The following is a 17010-nucleotide window of genomic DNA, read 5'->3' on the forward strand; positions in this document are numbered from 1 at the left end:
ACTAAAGTGGGACAGTGAAAGTTTGACTGAAATAAAGAATATGAAACATATTTTCACCATATTATAGCATCATTTGAGCCATGAATATAAACACAATCTGATAACAGTTGGCAATATTGCAGCATTTATGACAGCTTTATATCCTTAACATTCAATCACTCAAAATCCTTTGTCACTGACCTTTAGACTTCACAGCGAGTACTTCCTATTGAAAGTACACACATCTGTGGATTGATGTGATTTCAATTTCATGACACTCAGGTTTAATATGGCAGCAGCCCTAATAATTTTGGCAGTATTTCATATGACACTAATTCCCCCTATAGCCTCTTCTGTCACACCTGTTGACACCTTTGTGTTACAGTCAGACTACATGACTACCAAATGATGGCGCCCTTCAACAACTAGTGAAGATTTTTTAAACAGTATACTGAAACCTAAAATTAAGGCTTGGAAATTTGATTTAAACAAACTAAAGAAGAGTATCTGTGGACAGTTAATGTATTCACTTCCTCATCGAAAACAGCAAGGAGTGACACTTCTGCAAATAATTAACCTAACACTTTCTGTCATAATGCAGTTATGAGTGAAATAAAATCATTTATGAGTGTAATAAAACAAAATGTTTATTACTCTGTTTCTTCAATGACATCCTCAAAGGACCTGTGATCTCTGCGTAGCCATTTACTGTGTGTGTACTTTGTGCAAATGTGAATAAAATATGAACTATAACCATATGTAGAACTACTTTTTAGTGTTGTATCGGGACATGTGTGTTCTCCTTAAACTAGAAATGTAAGCTTGAAGCTTTTTTTTTCTCCCCCAAGCACAGTTAATTAGTTACTTGGTTGTTATTTACTGTGTTGTTCACCAAAAAATACTGTTGCAGTGGTGAAACATTTTCCAGACAAGAAAATAACTTATTTATAACATGACAGTGAAAAAAAATTGCCCTTTCAAAAACACAACTCAAGTTTGTTTTTTGTTTTTTTGTTTTTAAATATTCACTCATTCAGAAGAACTTACCAGGAATTTAAGAGGTTTTACTAAAAAAGTATACAATTAGCAATGTAATATAGAATGGACTTTATTTTCAATCACACCTAAATCAAATAAAAAAAACAAAGCATTTTCTCTTCAGGGAGACTTTTAAACCTGCCTGTTTCTATAGGAAAATGTAATAGATCTGAACTTACTGTAAGTGTAACACCGGTTATTTTTCATGAGACAATATGTTTGTTATTTAGGTTCATATCAAACATCAACAGACCATCTTTCCTCATATAATACCAGTCAAAAGTTTGGATACATGAGAAAGTGTGTCCCAACTTTTGACTGGTACTGTACATACACAATACATACACTGTACAACAATTTGTGCTGAACAACATAAATATCACACTGTAACCTGTTTTGACAAAACAAAAAAATAAATAAATCATGAAGTCTATCATTAAAATCCAATCATTAAGTTAATTATAATTGTTAATTGGCCTTTTTACAGTGTGTAAGAAGAAACAGCTGGGATGGCCTCTTATTAAGGCGACAGAGCAACACAATATGAAATATGCTGCAATGTGTCATTGTATTTTTGTATCTGACAAGACTGATGATGTAACATGTTAGTAAGAAAATTTGTCTTGTTTATATATGTTTCTGTTAGAAATAACACAAATATGTGTTAAACTAAACAAACAAAAAAAATTCTTGTTGGTTTAGTTCACTCTTAAGCGAGATGTGGCTTGAGTAAACTCTCAGGTAAAAATTTAACCTAAATGCCACAATGGAAATGACACGAGTAAATAAATCTGTACTCAGAATGGAAGAGATTTCCTAGAAGTAAAGACATTTTGTTTTCCAGTTGCAACGAATGACACGGTGAGTAAAAAGAATAGTTGAGGCCATCACATTATGACATCCCCCCTCTGAAGTTTTGTGTTCCTATCTCCACCCACAGTCTCCACCCATCACACTTTTTCCTGCCTGGGGAGAGAAAAAGACACAAACAGAGAGAGAGAGAGAGAAATGATTAAAACCAAATCAAACAACTTTTAAGATGACTTGGAGCGGTGTGGTCTTGTACTTGTTCTCTTTTCAACCGGAGGCCCATTTGGAAAGGTAATCCTGAAACAAACATACGACGCTGAAGCTGATTTGTCCGTCTGCAGTTCTTTGGTGTTGTATTGTTTGGGGTTGAGAACTTGTTGGAGCAGGTTTTCATTCTTGTCAGGTCAGTGTTGCTAATTGTCCTGTGTGAATGTTGGGCTGTGCGATTTGCGTACGCCTTTCTATTTTAATGAGGCAGTGGGAAGAGAGGTACAGTCAGATTTGAATGTATAATTTTATCAGTTTCATACAGTAAAACTACCTAAATTCACAAAAAGATGTAATTGCATGTAGCTGCACCATTGTGTGTTATGTATTTAGTGGTGTCACATAACTGTTGAGGAGGTGAATTCCTTTTTAACTGCTTGGGGGAGGGGGAACCAGGAGCCAGACACAATATTAGACACAATCCTCCAACACCTCAGTTGTTCACTTTCTGTTTTCTTGTTCTTTCTTTTTTAAGCGATTATCCTTAATTTGAATTTATAAATGTTTACTTTATGAGAGAGGATTTGGTATCTTTTTCACAGCATCGACACTGAAAAGGACTATCATCATTGAACATCCTGAGTCCCTGCTGACTTTGTATTTTTACTTCAAGTTGACTGCAAGAAAAGACATGAGGTAAGGCTGACAGAATTCATCATAGCATCCTGAGAATATGATTAAATAACTAGTAATAATTTTTGTTGTTGTTGTTGTTTTTTTTTTTTTTTTAACAAATACCTTGAAAAGACCAAAATACTTTCTCAATACTTTCCAACTTCTCTACCCTGTCTGTGGCTCTCATCTTAAAAAATAGTCACAAATATATACATCCATTTTTTTTTTAAAAAAGGTGAGCATTATAGATATTAGAAAATGTTACTTAAACAGGACTAAACAGTGCATTTGCTATTCTATCTATCCGTCACAGATTTGGTGCACTAGTGAGTATTTACAACAGCAGGATGGTGTATGTGGGTTCAACTTAAAATAAACTACAAAATGTAGTGCAGCACACCTAGTGCAACACCTGGTGTGGCTCATTGATGAGTTTTTAATTGTTTTTGTACAACAATTGAACACAAAGGAATAAGCTGTATATCAGGCTTTGGCTACACAGACAAAACTTGTTAGGATCAATTAATTGTTGGTTGTAGTTTTTTTTCATTTCTTAACAATAAGAAAAATAAAGAATATCACCGGACTTATCCGTATTGTCTGAGTGCATCAATGATCTTAAAATCTGTTATCTTAATGTAACAAAATCATGTTTTATAGGGTGCAAACTTTCTCAAGAGCACAGATCCTGCAGGAGTTTAATTCACACTGCCAGGCACTTGCTGGCAATGACAGGAGAGGCTTTAAGCAGGAGTTCGAGGTAACTAGTATGTTTAAAAATTTATCTTGGATTAACGATTTGTGAAGCTAGAATTGTTAATCACATGTGCTAATGTCTTTGGCTCTGTGAAGGACCTGAGTGAAGTCGGCAAAGACCTCCCTACCAGAGTGGGGGAATCAGATGCTAACAGAGAAAAGAACAGATACCCCCACATTCTGCCATGTAAGTGCATAAATTAGTAGAACAGTTTACATTAATTATGTTTAGCAGTGTTTGAGACATTTATTTGCCTGCTCTTCATTTTCTGTGTTCACATCTGATTATAGATGACCACTGTCGGGTGAGGCTGTCCATTCAACACTCCTATCCACACTCCGACTACATCAACGCAAGTTTTGTGCCTGTAAGAACTCGTTCACTTTCTTAACTTCTTACTCTACCCGCCCTACTACCTGTGTCCGTCTGTTAATGACTGTTTGTCTGTATTCAGGGTGGAGGATCAGAAAGAGACTTCATCTGCACCCAGGGTCCACTGCACAACACCACGGCTGACTTCTGGAGGATGGTGTGGGAGCAAAACGTCAGGATAATTGTCATGGTGACAGCTCTGAGACACAAGGACATAGTGAGAAAGACACATTAAGTTTCTGTGTGTGTGTGTGCCTGGTGCATGCTAATCTCTATCCACCTCTGACTCTCTCATGAGAACAAGTTCCTTATAATATTTTGACATATTGGGAAATACTCAACTGAAATTTGGACGAGAAGATCAATACCGCTTCATGTCTGAGAGTGGTATCGATTTTCTCATCTAGCTCTAAAAGCAGATCAACGCAGTTCCCAAAACGTTCAACTATTCCTTTAATATACACAATAATAGAAAGTTCCTTAAAAGTCCTAAAGGAATTGACCTTGCAGTTTATTTGTGTGTGTGCAGGTGCTGTGTCACAAATACTGGCCTCTGGAACGAGGGACAGTTTATCATGGACTGATCCAAGTGACGACAGTGACCCGCAAACAAGGTCCAGACTATTTTATCACCACCATTAACCTCAGACAGGTGAGTGTGGGGGGGACGCATTCATCATCCCGTTTGGCACCCTTAAACTGCTGCCGTTGACTTCTGTGTGCACCGACCATACCAGTAATCAATCAAAGAAGAAAAAGTCCTTGTTGTTGGATTGAAGGAGGGTGGTTTGTGTTTCAGAGAGACTGTCCAACAGACAGGATTATCACACACTACTCCTACCCTACCTGGCCAGACCAGGGCGTCCCCAAAGAACCTTCATCACTATGTGCCTTCACTGAGTATGTGCGGCAACATTTGGAGGCCATTCCACGCCTGGGGCCGGCTGTGGTGCACTGCAGGTCTGACCTCTAACCTTGAACCCATCACCATCTCCTTTAAGAAACCTATAATCTTAACAATGTGCCTCTGTTGGCATTAATCCTCTAATCCTGTCAAGCGTGTTTGGAGGTTTATCAGACTGTACATGGGTTGGTGTTTAAAATCAATCCTCCGTTATGTGTTTCAGTGCAGGTGTTGGGCGATCAGGGACGTTTGTGACACTGTTGTGGCTGATGCAGCTGTGTGCGAGGGGCATCCGGCCTGATATCCGAGCTGCTGTGGAGGATTTACGGCTACATCGAATGTGGATGGTCCAGAATCTGGTCAGTCCATTACTAACACGCATCTGTACTGGGTCATCAGGCATTAATGAAACTTGAGAATGTCATAGTGATAAAATAATTATGCTTGACTGTTTTAAGTTCCTGTACAGCTATGAAAACAGTGATACCACAATATAAACAAAAATGTACTTAAAGGATAGGTTCATAATGTGTCTCCTATAACAACAGTCAGGGGCCTAAATAAACATTGACACGTTTTCTTGCTGTAATCATTCCTCCTGTTTATTCTGGAGATTAATGTCTTCATAATGCACTTTCAATGTAAGTGATAGGGGCCAAAAGATGAGGGAAGGGAGAGGCATGATTATTATATAATATATATATAAGCCTGTTCCAATGTTCACATGGGCACCTTACTGTTGTTTTAAGACAGACTTGAAAAAATTGTGATCCTAACCTTTAAGTGTGTTCAAATGCATACCTGTAATTCATTTGGATCTATTTCACTATGTCCTTACTGCTCAAAGAACATCATGTGCTTTAATGGTTTGTGACAAACATAAGCTCTTTACCTGCTCATTCCTTTGTGTGTACTCAGGAACAGTACATATTTGTTCATCAGTGTCTTCAGTACTGGCTCAGTGGAGGAACCTCAGCATGGTGAGAATACAGAAATAAGCACCAACGCTCACACTAAATTGAGTTTCGGTGCGGGCAGCATATTATTAGTCACCGTAACGCATGATGACATTTTAATTAGGTGTCTTCTCTTTCCCAGCAGCCCCCAGATTCAGGGTGCCACTTCAAACATTAACCACACTAAGGATCGACATCACAGCTCCTCAGGACCCAGAGACCGAACAGGGAGGAGAAGACATCACCACCACAGACAGAAACCTCCATCAGACCAACCACAGAACACAATGCAGCAGATTTTACACCCTGGAAACCTGTTCAGGAGGTTGCGGCCTTCCTCATCACTGTTTAATCCGGGATCACACACCTCCTGAACTCACATGAACTCACATACTTTAAGCTGATGATACAAAACACAAGCAAGACATTGCCGTAAGGTCTGTCATACCTGACGCAGAAGAATAGAGACCGCAGAAATAATGTGATGCAGTAGTATGACGACAAGCCCTGCAGGCGGAAAACTGGCCTGACAACATGCAAATAAATGCTGGTGAAGAAACTACACACGCAGCAGTATGTACTGTTACCAGGAGTAAAAATTAGGGAGATAACCTGCCATTCAGGTCAAACCTGTTCCTCTAATAGCCTGTGAATTACTTGCCGCAAGATCCATTAGAACAATGAGACCTGAGTACGCAATTTAACACAGAGTGCAAGCACATCTGTCAGCAGGTTACCTTTCAGGAAACACTCTTCATGTTAAGGGACAGGTTCACAATCTTTCAAGCCTGTCTTAAAAACAGTCAGGTGCCCAAATACACATTGAAATAGGTTTTTCTTGCCATAATTATTCCTCCTGTTCATACTGGCCATTAAAAGATCCCTTCATAATGCACTTACAGTGTAAGTGATGGGAGCCAAAAATCCACAAGCCTCCTTGTGTGCAAAAATATATTTAAAAGTTTATCTGACACTAATATGAAGCTTCAGTCATCCAAATTAGTCAAATCAAGTAGATGTTTCAACATTTCAGTCTTTTTAGTGCCGCAGTCCCACTTTTTGTTACTATACTTCCACTGCAGCTCAGCAGGGAAGTACAAAGAGGGAATATGATGCTAAAAAAATGTAAATGTGGCAGATATCCATTTGATATGACTAACTCAGACTGCTGACGCCTCATATAAGCTTCAGATAAATGCATTTTTGCACAAAATGACTTTGTGGACACTAGATTTTTGGCCACCATCATTTACATTGAAAGCACATTTGAAGGGGATCTTTTAACAGCCAGTATGAACAGGAGGAATGATTACAATGAAGAAAACCTCTTTCAGTGTTCATACGGGCACCTGACTGTTGTTTTAAGACAAGACTTGAAAAACTGTGAACCTCTCCTTTAACTGTGTGCAGCTACCAAATATGTTTGGACAAAATATTTAAGAATCCAGCGTCAATTGGTTCATTGTTTTTGTAAGTCTGTTTGCTTCTACTAGTGATGTTGTGAGATGACTTTTATTAAGATTTTTTGAAAAAAATCATTGTGCACCATTTTATATCACACAATGCAGGCTATCAGTACTTAAGGATGCATGTGCAGAATTGATAACGGACTTGCTAGAAAGGCAGACACATGGTATAGTGGCTGTACAAAAAAGGTCATGTTTCAAAAACACACAGGCACTGCCATTCTCCTTAGATGACTGAAACCCATTACAGTACATGAAGGAGCTATGAGTATTATACATTATAGAACATTAAGGGCAAACCACTTTTTTTAGAGTCTTTCATCTTTCATGTAATAAACATGTATGATACAACAGATCCCTCTTCAGGTGAGTTTTGGGGGGGTGGGTGTTGGTGATGGTACTGAAGAGAGAAAGGAGGATCCAGCAGCAATCAGCATCCACGACTCTTCCTCTGCCACATCTCCACTGTGTGGCAAGTGCTAGTAGCTGCAGTACAGGTGGAGACGCTGCATTGCAATAAAGTCCATAACAAGTGTCCTGATGTGATTCAGTGCTGCTGAGCTTGTCCAGCAGGGGGCGCTACAGCCCAAGCAGCATTCACTAACAAGCCAGTCATCTCCAGAGTTCGGTGTCCACATGTGAACTCGGCTCAACACAGACAAGAGTGACAGAACACAAAGAAAGAGAGGGTGAAGTCACAAAACTTGAAAATGAGCTTTTAGCCTACGTTTGGCTACTTAATGCAATCTTAATACCACTGAGGTATTCACTGTGAGACTTAACAGTGACCAAGGCAGACGAGGGAAGTAGAGCAACAAAGAGGGATGTCTATGAAAAGCAGCACAGCGCAGGCCAACCGCAGTGAAAATATATATGAAATATATTACAGATTAAAACAAAAAGAAAAGAGAAATGAATTTTTCCAGACTATTGGTAAGAATATCCAACAGTTAAAATAACATTTAAATTAGAGTTCATATCCAATCATCCTTTGGCCAAACAAACAAACAGACAAAAAAACAAAACAAACAAACAAAAAAAACTTGTGGTAAGGTTGAGAAATTGCCTCAGTAAGACAAATAATTACCTGTATTGGTTGTATGTGTATGTACAGTCCGTTTGTATAAGATATGCTGACACATAATGAATATAAACATATACATGCCACCCTTAAAGACCACAAGAGGGTGTGTGAGAGAATAGAAAACTACTGATAATGAGCAATCAAAGGCTAGGTGAAGAGAAAGAGGAAGAGTCTAGTCCGTTCATTGTTCTCCTCCCGTTCAACTAGTGCACGCTCTCAGACATGTTAATGGCTTCCTGGATTTCGCGGACAGCAAGGATGCGGGCAAGCATCTGCTCCAGCTGTTCTTTTGGGATTGGCTGAGTCGAGTACCAGATGGGGCTGTTTGGAGCCACCACGGGCTCAGGTGTCAGGTAGAAGGTATCGTTACGACCTTTAGCACTCTGCGGACTGACAAGAGAAAGAGAACGGTGTGAGCACATTTTCAGGATACGCTTATTAATCTGATGTCAAAGTTACAATTTTAGCCACTTCACAGTTTTATTAAATACTCTTTTCGCTGCAACTGAAGGAGAAGATTAGCGGGAAAATGTGCTTTCATATCACCACAGTGAATGCAGATAGCGACCTTAAAAAAGGAGAATTCAATGTTTTTACAATCTGGCACTTATTCTTGTGGAATTGTTCCTTTTGTCCTACTGACATATAGTCTCATTTCTATTGCCATGTCCTGAAATCTCAGCATTCAAGTTCAGTAAAATGTCATCATAGCTGCAAATTCCATTGGTTAGAAAAAGGTGACAAAAAAAGTGATTATGAACTAGGCTTCATCATGCATCACTGTTAATTATTCATCACTGTGGCAAACAAAGCTAAAGTTGACTCAATTTAGACAAGCTAATGTTCTGTAGCTCAGTTAAATAGCAACAATTTCAAGTAACAGCAACTGAAAACAGTTTGATGTCAAGCACAGTCCTGCATCAAGTGCAGGTGTGTCTGTGATTTAACCAGAGGGAGCAAGGTGTTACTGAAAAGGAGGAGTCAACATAAGGTAACATTAGTGTTAGTAGCTACTCCCAACTGACCCCGAGCTCTTCCTGGTTGAAGGCAAAGCTGTTACCACAAGCAATTTTATTTACAGGGACATATGCACATACAGCGTTACTGAAAATAGCAACTTCAGAGAGATGACACTGAACCAGAGACTGAAGTAAACAACACACAGTCAGCAGCATTTTAGTGACAAAATGCCTTGGCTAAAAAGATATCCACTATATCTCTGCCCATGTTTATTACTTAGTGTGGCAGAAGACAGACTTTTCTGAAGGATTTATGATTTAGCATTTGGAATAAGAAATAAGTTATTTATTTTAGTCACACTTGAAGTAACAAAGTAAAAATATCAATTCCTAGTTGCAGCTGAATCGAATCATATTATGTGTTTCATATCATTACAAATTTATCTGTATCCCTTTTGTATTGGATCGTGGACAATGTATCTTGATACATATTGAATTGTCTGAGAGGGACAGATACACACCTCACTGTCTAAGCACTGCATGTTGATGCCGTGTGATATTCTGTACTATATAATTTTCCCTCAGCAGGTTTGTATAACCATCATACAGTATGTGTTGTCTGTGGTACTGGGTGTTTGACGTTGTCTTTGATCGTTTTTACAAGGTATGTTTTATTGTGTATGTTCAATTTTGTACCTACACTGCAAATCATTCACCGTTTTTGAAAAGAGAGCAAGACGGAGTTTTAACACATTCATGTTCTTGCCAGTTGCCGAACACAAACACAGAGTTTTACCTAAATGTAGCAGCATCTCCAAAAAGAAACTGACTCTTGTTATGAAAAGTTATTCTGTTTTGTGTTTTTGTACATTTTTATGTTTCAGTGTTGGATTAATTATATGAAGGCTACACAAACATGTTTACATCTCAAAAAACAAACAAAAAATCTTATTTTCTGGTGTTCTCCACACGCGTACACACATAGATGTTGCCATGTAACAACATGACTTCTTATTTAGGTGACCAAAACTGTTTGTTTTGTTTGTTTGTTTTCTATTCTTCTTGGTCTTGTTTTATTTCCTTTTTCATACGGGTGTTTCCTATTGTTTTATATTTACCATTTGAAGAGGTAGAAATCGTAGAGCTTGATGGGACATCGCAACGGGTTCTCCGGGTCCTCAAGCTGCTCTGAGTACATGTCATCTGTGACTGAAAGAACAAACATACAAATGTTATTTATCCTTAAAATAAGTTTGATTACAGCATAAATCCAATCAATGTGCTTTCTTACCTTTCTGCCCTATGAACCTCTCTGTAGACTTTAGGTATCGGATACTGGTGCTCTTGTCTTTGGGGTTATTGGGACTCTTCCTGGTGTGTCTTAGCACCTTAGAAAAGGCCACTTTTAGATGCTGATCCACTGTCTTGAGGTGGAAATACCTTTAAAAATACAGTATATATATATACACGTTAGTAGTCATAATAAGGGAGGGGGGTGATGCAGAATAACAACTGCAGCGTCTTTTGTAGATTTGTATTGTGCAGATGAACAGGTTACGATTATTATTGTGTTTTAGATTTTATATAATATGCCATGTAAATTAAGCAGTATAACCACATTTTTTAAGAATGAGGCCGCCACATTAAATGACTGAAGTAATTTGATGTGGCAGCATGCGGGCGCACGGTGTCACTCACTTGGTGTTGAAGAACATTAGAGTTGTGAGCAGCGTTGCGGGGGAATGAGCTCCCAGCTGTTTACATTCCCACAGCATCTCCTCTGTCACATGACTGGGGATAACATAACCTGGGAGAGGAGATGAAGAGATTATCTGTAACAAAACAGTGCTGCATGCTAGTGTAACCAACTGAGGCAAACTACTGCAGGGATTTCAGAACAGTTCGGAATAGGGGTGGGCGGGGAAAAAAGAAAAAAAAAAAATCCTACAATTCTTCTGAATCAATTGACAAATGCCAAAAAATATTTTTTGTAACAACGTTAGTCAATAATATATGCTGATGGAACTACGCCGTGAGGGCAGCAGCCTAACGGTGCACACACTAGAGTAATCTTGTAGTTCAACTTCAAAAAAGCGAACGTGTGGGCACATTTTGGATTTAATGACTTAATGATTCGTTTTGCAAGAGGATGGAGAAGTATTTTGTTTATAGCTCTTACCCTGTCAGTCACAGACTAACTCTAGCACTAACAAACAAAACCTGCTGACCAACACACACTGGAGCACTTCACAAACCAACTAACAACTGAAACCAACTCTGATGGAGCGTAGAAAATAATTTGGTCCACTGTCTGTCTCATTTAAAAACCCTGCACCTGTACAGCAGTATCTGATGACAGTGGTACAAATGGTGCAGCAGATAATGTAATGCGGTAAACTTAAATATATAACTTTAAAATCATTTTTAAAAAGCTGAATAGACAGTGACCTTCACCAGGAGCAGTTAGCTGAACTGTCAGTTACGTTTGATATTGCAGTTCAGTGGACAAAAGGACTAGAGTCCAGAGTTTTCCACAAGGATATAGAGTAGGCAGCCAGTGGGGAAAAAGTGGGTAGCTAGAGGGTTCCAGGGACATGCCGGGGACAAATTCTGGCCTTAAAAGCCCATATTTGGTGGACTCTGGCACATTCTTATTCCACTATTCCATCATTTATAGACTGATCTGAAAGCAGGAGAAAATTACTCAATGAAAGAACCAAAGATAGAAACCATGGATAGAACGTATGATGTGGAAAAACATATCAGCTTGATCATATACATTTCTGCAGGAAGTTCCATTACGTTTCCATCATATTGAATTTTTAAAAGATAATTTGAGGCAGCTGACATTAGTTTGCAACTGGTCAATAGCAAAAAATACATTCTAGGATATTTTAAACTGTAAAATAACAGTGTGAGACTGAGGCATAACCTACGTTTTCCACATATGACACAGGCCTGTTACTTTGACAACATTGCCAGTTTTGTGTGTGTTTGCAATGCGTCTTACAGATGGCTCTGCTGTAAAAAGCGCAATGTAAACAAAGATAATTCATTAATTCGTTTATTCATTAAGCCCATAAATGTCTGTGTGGCGTGTATGGAAAATGCAGCGCTTTCAGTGGACTTTTATACTGAGCAATCATCAAGTTGCTACCATTGGTGTTTTTCGAAGTAGCCCGTCTAATGATGTCTCCTGTCTGTGCAATCAATACAATTCAATGTGTTTTGTCATCAATCATTTTGCTAATGTTCATCAAACACTGAAAACGGCTCTTCACTCTCTACTCTGCAGGACACAACCTCTCAGCTGAGCACACACACACACACACAAATACACATGCACAGTGAATCGCAACTTGTTAATCAAAACTATTTTATTAGAATCTAAAATTAATAATAAAGTAACCGGCTGGACTTAAATGAGTAGTTGGCTGTTTGGACGGCAGCCATTGCTTATGGAAACCTCTGGGAGTCATTGATTTAGCACAAAGTGCACTTGAGTAAGAAACATGTTTTTAAGGAGTGAATATGCCTCTTTTTTATACCATGCGTCAGATACACATATAGATATATCTACACTGACAGTGTGTCAGCAAGTCAAATGAGCAGAACTAAAAAGGCCCGGTGCTTCTACGATTTTACAGATCTGTTGTGCCTCCTTAATCCTGCTATTTGGGAAAACTGCATTTTTCTTTCACGCTGGAGAGGAAGAGAAGCTGTCTAAATCCTGATATTCATCTTCCCATAGATATCACAGTTAAAAACAAATGTATAAGATTTGACAAGATGCAGATAAATGCTGGTGAAGAAACCACAGACCGAGCAATACCAGATTGTTACCAGGAGGAAAAACAAGGAGATAACCTGTTATCTCTGCCACGAGATTGACACAGAAATTTTGACACAATAGGTTTGTACATTAACTATTGCACACTGTGCCTGAGATAAAATTAGTTGACAAAACATGATAAGAACACACTGCATGTTCCTGCTAGGTTTGATAAACATTTTTTGTTCTCACCTAGTGGATGAATAGGTGGTCTCCAGGGCTCCAGGATCTGGTGCAAACTCTGAGCGAAGCGAGTGTAGTACTGATCTGAGAAAACGTCATCCACACGACCATTATCAAACAGATACTGCAAGGAAAGAAAACAGATGAGGTCCATCGGTGTTTCCACATTAAAACCAAGTACCAACAGAGATAGAGTGGATGTTGAGAGCTTTGAGTGTGTGTGTGTTTTAAGTGAACTCACTTTTTGTATGCACAGAAAAACATAGTAGAGAACATCAGACTCATAACATTCCCCTTCCAGCCCCCGAGCCTCTGTTGTCATCAAAGAGAGACCCATGCAGAGCTCAGCAACTGCACATGACACCAAGTCCTCCTGGAAACGCAGTGCCTGGCGTCCTAAAACACAGACACATCAGTGACTGGGTTGACAGATGAAAACAAAGGCAAAGAGGTAATAAAATACAGTTACGTTATAATAAACATTGTGTATATGCACTTACGGCCAATTGGGGCCAGTTTATTTTTGTCCGATTTGTCCAACTCTGCGTTTTTCCGCTGAGCCCAAATCCGCCACACGTCCAGCCCCTCCTCTGGCTTCAGAGTGGCAGGCAACAACAGCTCCTGCACTTGCTGCTGGCCTTGGCCGTCTACCTCTGCTACCACTGTCTGACCCTGAACAGACACAAACACACCAACACTGTTACCTCATTCTATAGAAAGAGATGCAACACTGCATGTACATCTGGTAAAGATAAAAGACCCAAATAGCAACATAACTGTTATTACCTGTAGCTGCTGTGCGTCCTGCCCTGACAGCCCCTGTGTGTGCAGCACCTGCTGCTGTGGGTCCCAGATAAGGGACTGTGTAGCGTTGGAGTAACCCTGTACTGCCACTGGGATGTGGATGTTTCCATTCATCAGCTGAGCAGGGAACAGTGTGTTTGCAGCCAGTGTGTGCACCACCTCTTCCTGGCCCCCCATTCCTCCAGAACTCGTTATGCTGGAAACAGCCTGTGCCGTCTGACTTTGACTGACAGGGTTTTTCAGCTTGTCATTATCAATAGTAACTTGTGTTGGCATTGTAGTCATTGTTGTAGTGTTTGCTCCTGCAACCTGCACTGTTCCATAGGCCTCCTGGGGGATGGCAATATGTGTGACCTGCTCACGACCTCCAGACCCAGCAGGAGCAGAATAAACAGGGATGGTCCAGGTCTCCCCTGTTGGACTGGTGATAGTGCCTGTGGCACTGTAAAGGTGAGAGCTATCCACAGTTAGCAGGTCTGGTCGCAGGGACACATAACTTTGCTGCTGACCCTGTCCCTGAGGGATAGCTAGGACTGTGGCTACCTGCTGACCAGGCAGAGCATAGGACACAGTGATGGGCATATCCACCTTGCGCTTCTTGGCTGGCTGAAGGACGCCTGCTCCCTGGGATGTGGCAACAGTGGTTCCCAGTACCCTCCTCTCAGTACTGTCCTGCTGCTGGGTGGGAGAGAGAGCTCCGACTGTCTGGATCTGGATCTGTTGTCCTCCTGCAACGGCTGCCACCAACTGGGCTTGTAGCTAAAACACACGGGAGGGAATCTGAGTCACTGGTTAAATTCAAATTCTGGTTAATAATAATGTTTGCAGTTCTGCCATGGATGTGGTGTGTGCATTTTTGCATGGGTGTACCTGTTGGTGCTGCTCCTCAGTGAGTTCCCCAGGCTGAATCAGCTGTGCGGTAGTCACACCTTGTAGCTGTTGATGGGAACCAGAGGGCACTTGGAGGACCTGACTCAGCATCTGACCTTGCTGCTGGCCCTGGATCTGCACCTGAAAAGAAAAAAAAATTTAGTGTCCCGTGAATTAAATGGATGATTGGGTGACAAAGCTAACACAACAGTACATCGAAGTTACAAACCTGCACTATCTGTTGTTCTGTATTCTGCTGTACAGATTGCTGCTGAGATGTGGACTCTTGTATCTGTTGCTGCTGCGGCTGAACCTGCACCTGAACCTGCATCAGAAAACAATGCCTGTCTTAGAGCTCAATTTTAATGGCAGGGGTTTTTAACAGAGTTAAAAATAACAAACAAAAACAAAGCTTAATAAGCAGATTTACCGGACAAGCCAGTTCCAAGAGTGACCCCGCAACCTCAGTGCTGTCTGTGTAGATGCAGTTAGCTTCTTGTTGGTAGACCATAGTGGTGGTGGTGGTTGTAGTATCTCCACTTTGCTGGCTGAACTCCTGCAGGGCATCTGGACCCTTGTTGGCCAAGGACTCCAGGAACTCCTTCATGCGATGCTGAGGGATGCTCCGAGCCTTCTGCCTCACAAGCTCCTCATAGGAGCCTGTGCCATCCAGGGAGTTATTCATTGCCGCCAACAGTGTCCTCTTCTATAAAGGGGAATCTGGGTAAAGGGGGAATTAATTTAGGAATGCTTTTTTTAACTACAGCAACATCAACAAGGAATTACATTTCAGTAACCCTTTCAAAACTGTAAGCATTTAAAACGCACGAAGGCAGATACATTGTGTTTGAAACAACAATAAAAAGGACAAGAACGCTAAGCTTGCCATGAGATAAAAACTTTAAAAACAGTGTTTTCAAACAGCCCCACAGCTCGCTGCCCAGTGGCAACACAGACGGATGGTAATACGAAAGGGTTAAGTCTAGCTGAGTGTATACGAGCTGGGACAAAAAGCGCGGTCACTTTCCAAAATCCGACGCAGTTATTCAAAGCAGCGACGGAAACACAGAGCTACACAGGTTTACACTGCGGTTAATTTATGATTATTTGCATGGCACAGTAGCTCTAAGTTATAACAGCTGGTTACACAACGAGCTACGTTAGCCAGGTACACGGTACAAATAAGATCCAGCCACAGCTGAGTTTGGTGTAATAACGCGCTCATGTCCCACAACAGCAGCGTCATAGCTAACTTACACTCGCAGCTGGTACATCAACAGAAAACAACACAAGCTGAGGTGACTCTCTAGTGTCGGTAACGCTACACACACCGACTATATTTTCTGTTATCTCCCAAGGCTAGCAGGCTAACGTTAGCAGGCGCGTGAGCTACCTCTTCCTCCACCGGGCCGAAGCTCGAGCCGCCCACGAGCGCTTCTCTGCCCTCGAATCGGCGCGTCTCTTCCAACGAGCGAGGAGAGCGACGTGCTGCTGGTGCTTCTCTGTGGCTGGGTTGCTCTTTGTTTTTCGTAATTTTCGTTAGGTGGCTAGCTATAGTTTTTTTTTTCTTTTTCCAAACCACTCATATTTCGCTGGGCGCCATCTTACAACAGCATCCTCAGACCAATAAGCGAGCGATTTGTAACTCTGCGCTGCTGTCGCGGTAATTCCACCGCCTGATATCGCGATAACTGGGGCTTTTAAGATGGTTTGTTAAAGGCGACAGACGCAGGCAGAGTTGCTGACAGGATCGGGTAGATGTCAGTCCACCTTAAAACACACTTATGCCAGACAGGCGCTCCTAGTGGTTCACTGGCTTCTGAATCTTTTAAGGTGGTCCCAGAGAGATGCGCTGAATATCCGGGTGGTGCTCAGCAAACTCTGGGCAGTTGAGGGTTAATTCAGTTCAGCATGGCCTGCATCATAGACTGTGTATTTTTATTATTGTTATTTTTTTTTTACATTATTATATTATTATATACAGTCTATGATCTGCATCATAGCTGTATATAATATTATTTTTTATATTATTATATAAGTCTATCATCTGTATCTCCCACACTGCTTTCTGTTATGGACCAAATATCTGCTTGGCATTACTTTCTGTTGCTTGT

At 40.6% G+C, this 17010-nt stretch overlaps 2 protein-coding genes and 1 long non-coding RNA gene across 3 annotated transcripts; 1 reads left to right on the forward strand and 2 right to left on the reverse strand.

The window, feature by feature from the left end:
- Positions 1-1906: 1906 nt before the first annotated feature.
- On the reverse strand, positions 1907-5736 carry LOC121896046. Its single transcript, XR_006095902.1, has 3 exons — positions 5635-5736; positions 3883-4037; positions 1907-1983 (listed from the first exon to the last, which is right to left on the reverse strand). It is a non-coding gene; the product is annotated as an uncharacterized LOC121896046 (long non-coding RNA).
- Positions 1973-6530, forward strand: LOC121896045 (receptor-type tyrosine-protein phosphatase V-like). The gene is made up of 11 exons (XM_042409678.1): positions 1973-2118; positions 2637-2730; positions 3370-3469; positions 3562-3652; positions 3757-3833; positions 3921-4055; positions 4368-4490; positions 4638-4798; positions 4966-5101; positions 5661-5722; positions 5841-6530. Exons 2-11 carry the CDS (start codon positions 2726-2728, stop codon positions 6070-6072), a joined length of 1122 nt encoding a protein of 373 aa, XP_042265612.1. The 5' UTR covers positions 1973-2118; positions 2637-2725; the 3' UTR covers positions 6073-6530.
- Positions 6531-7191: 661 nt separating this feature from the next.
- LOC121896223 (transcriptional regulator QRICH1-like) lies at positions 7192-16556 on the reverse strand. Its single transcript, XM_042409972.1, has 12 exons — positions 16290-16556; positions 15327-15616; positions 15126-15221; positions 14897-15037; positions 14009-14785; positions 13723-13894; positions 13464-13618; positions 13232-13346; positions 10906-11014; positions 10499-10647; positions 10326-10416; positions 7192-8638 (listed from the first exon to the last, which is right to left on the reverse strand). Exons 2-12 carry the CDS (start codon positions 15579-15581, stop codon positions 8452-8454), a joined length of 2247 nt encoding a protein of 748 aa, XP_042265906.1. The 5' UTR covers positions 15582-15616; positions 16290-16556; the 3' UTR covers positions 7192-8451.
- Between the last annotated feature and the right edge of the window lie 454 nt (positions 16557-17010).

This window comes from Thunnus maccoyii, chromosome 4 (assembly GCF_910596095.1).
Source record: "Thunnus maccoyii chromosome 4, fThuMac1.1, whole genome shotgun sequence".
In the NCBI taxonomy this organism is placed as follows: domain Eukaryota; kingdom Metazoa; phylum Chordata; class Actinopteri; order Scombriformes; family Scombridae; genus Thunnus; species Thunnus maccoyii.

Bases quoted from the DNA above. Each gene is read 5' to 3' on its own strand.
- LOC121896045 (XM_042409678.1), top strand. The intron at 3,653-3,756 runs GTAAGTGCATAA...ATCTGATTATAG, and splicing joins ATACCCCCACATTCTGCCAT to ATGACCACTGTCGGGTGAGG. The intron at 4,799-4,965 runs GTCTGACCTCTA...TATGTGTTTCAG, and splicing joins CCGGCTGTGGTGCACTGCAG to TGCAGGTGTTGGGCGATCAG.
- LOC121896223 (XM_042409972.1), bottom strand. From the start codon at position 15,581: ATGAATAACTCCCTGGATGGCACAGGCTCCTATGAGGAGCTTGTGAGG. The intron at 10,648-10,905 runs GTGAGTGACACC...GTATTTTTAAAG, and splicing joins CTAATGTTCTTCAACACCAA to GTATTTCCACCTCAAGACAG. The intron at 8,639-10,325 runs GTAAATATAAAA...TTCTCTTGTCAG, and splicing joins GATTTCTACCTCTTCAAATG to TCCGCAGAGTGCTAAAGGTC.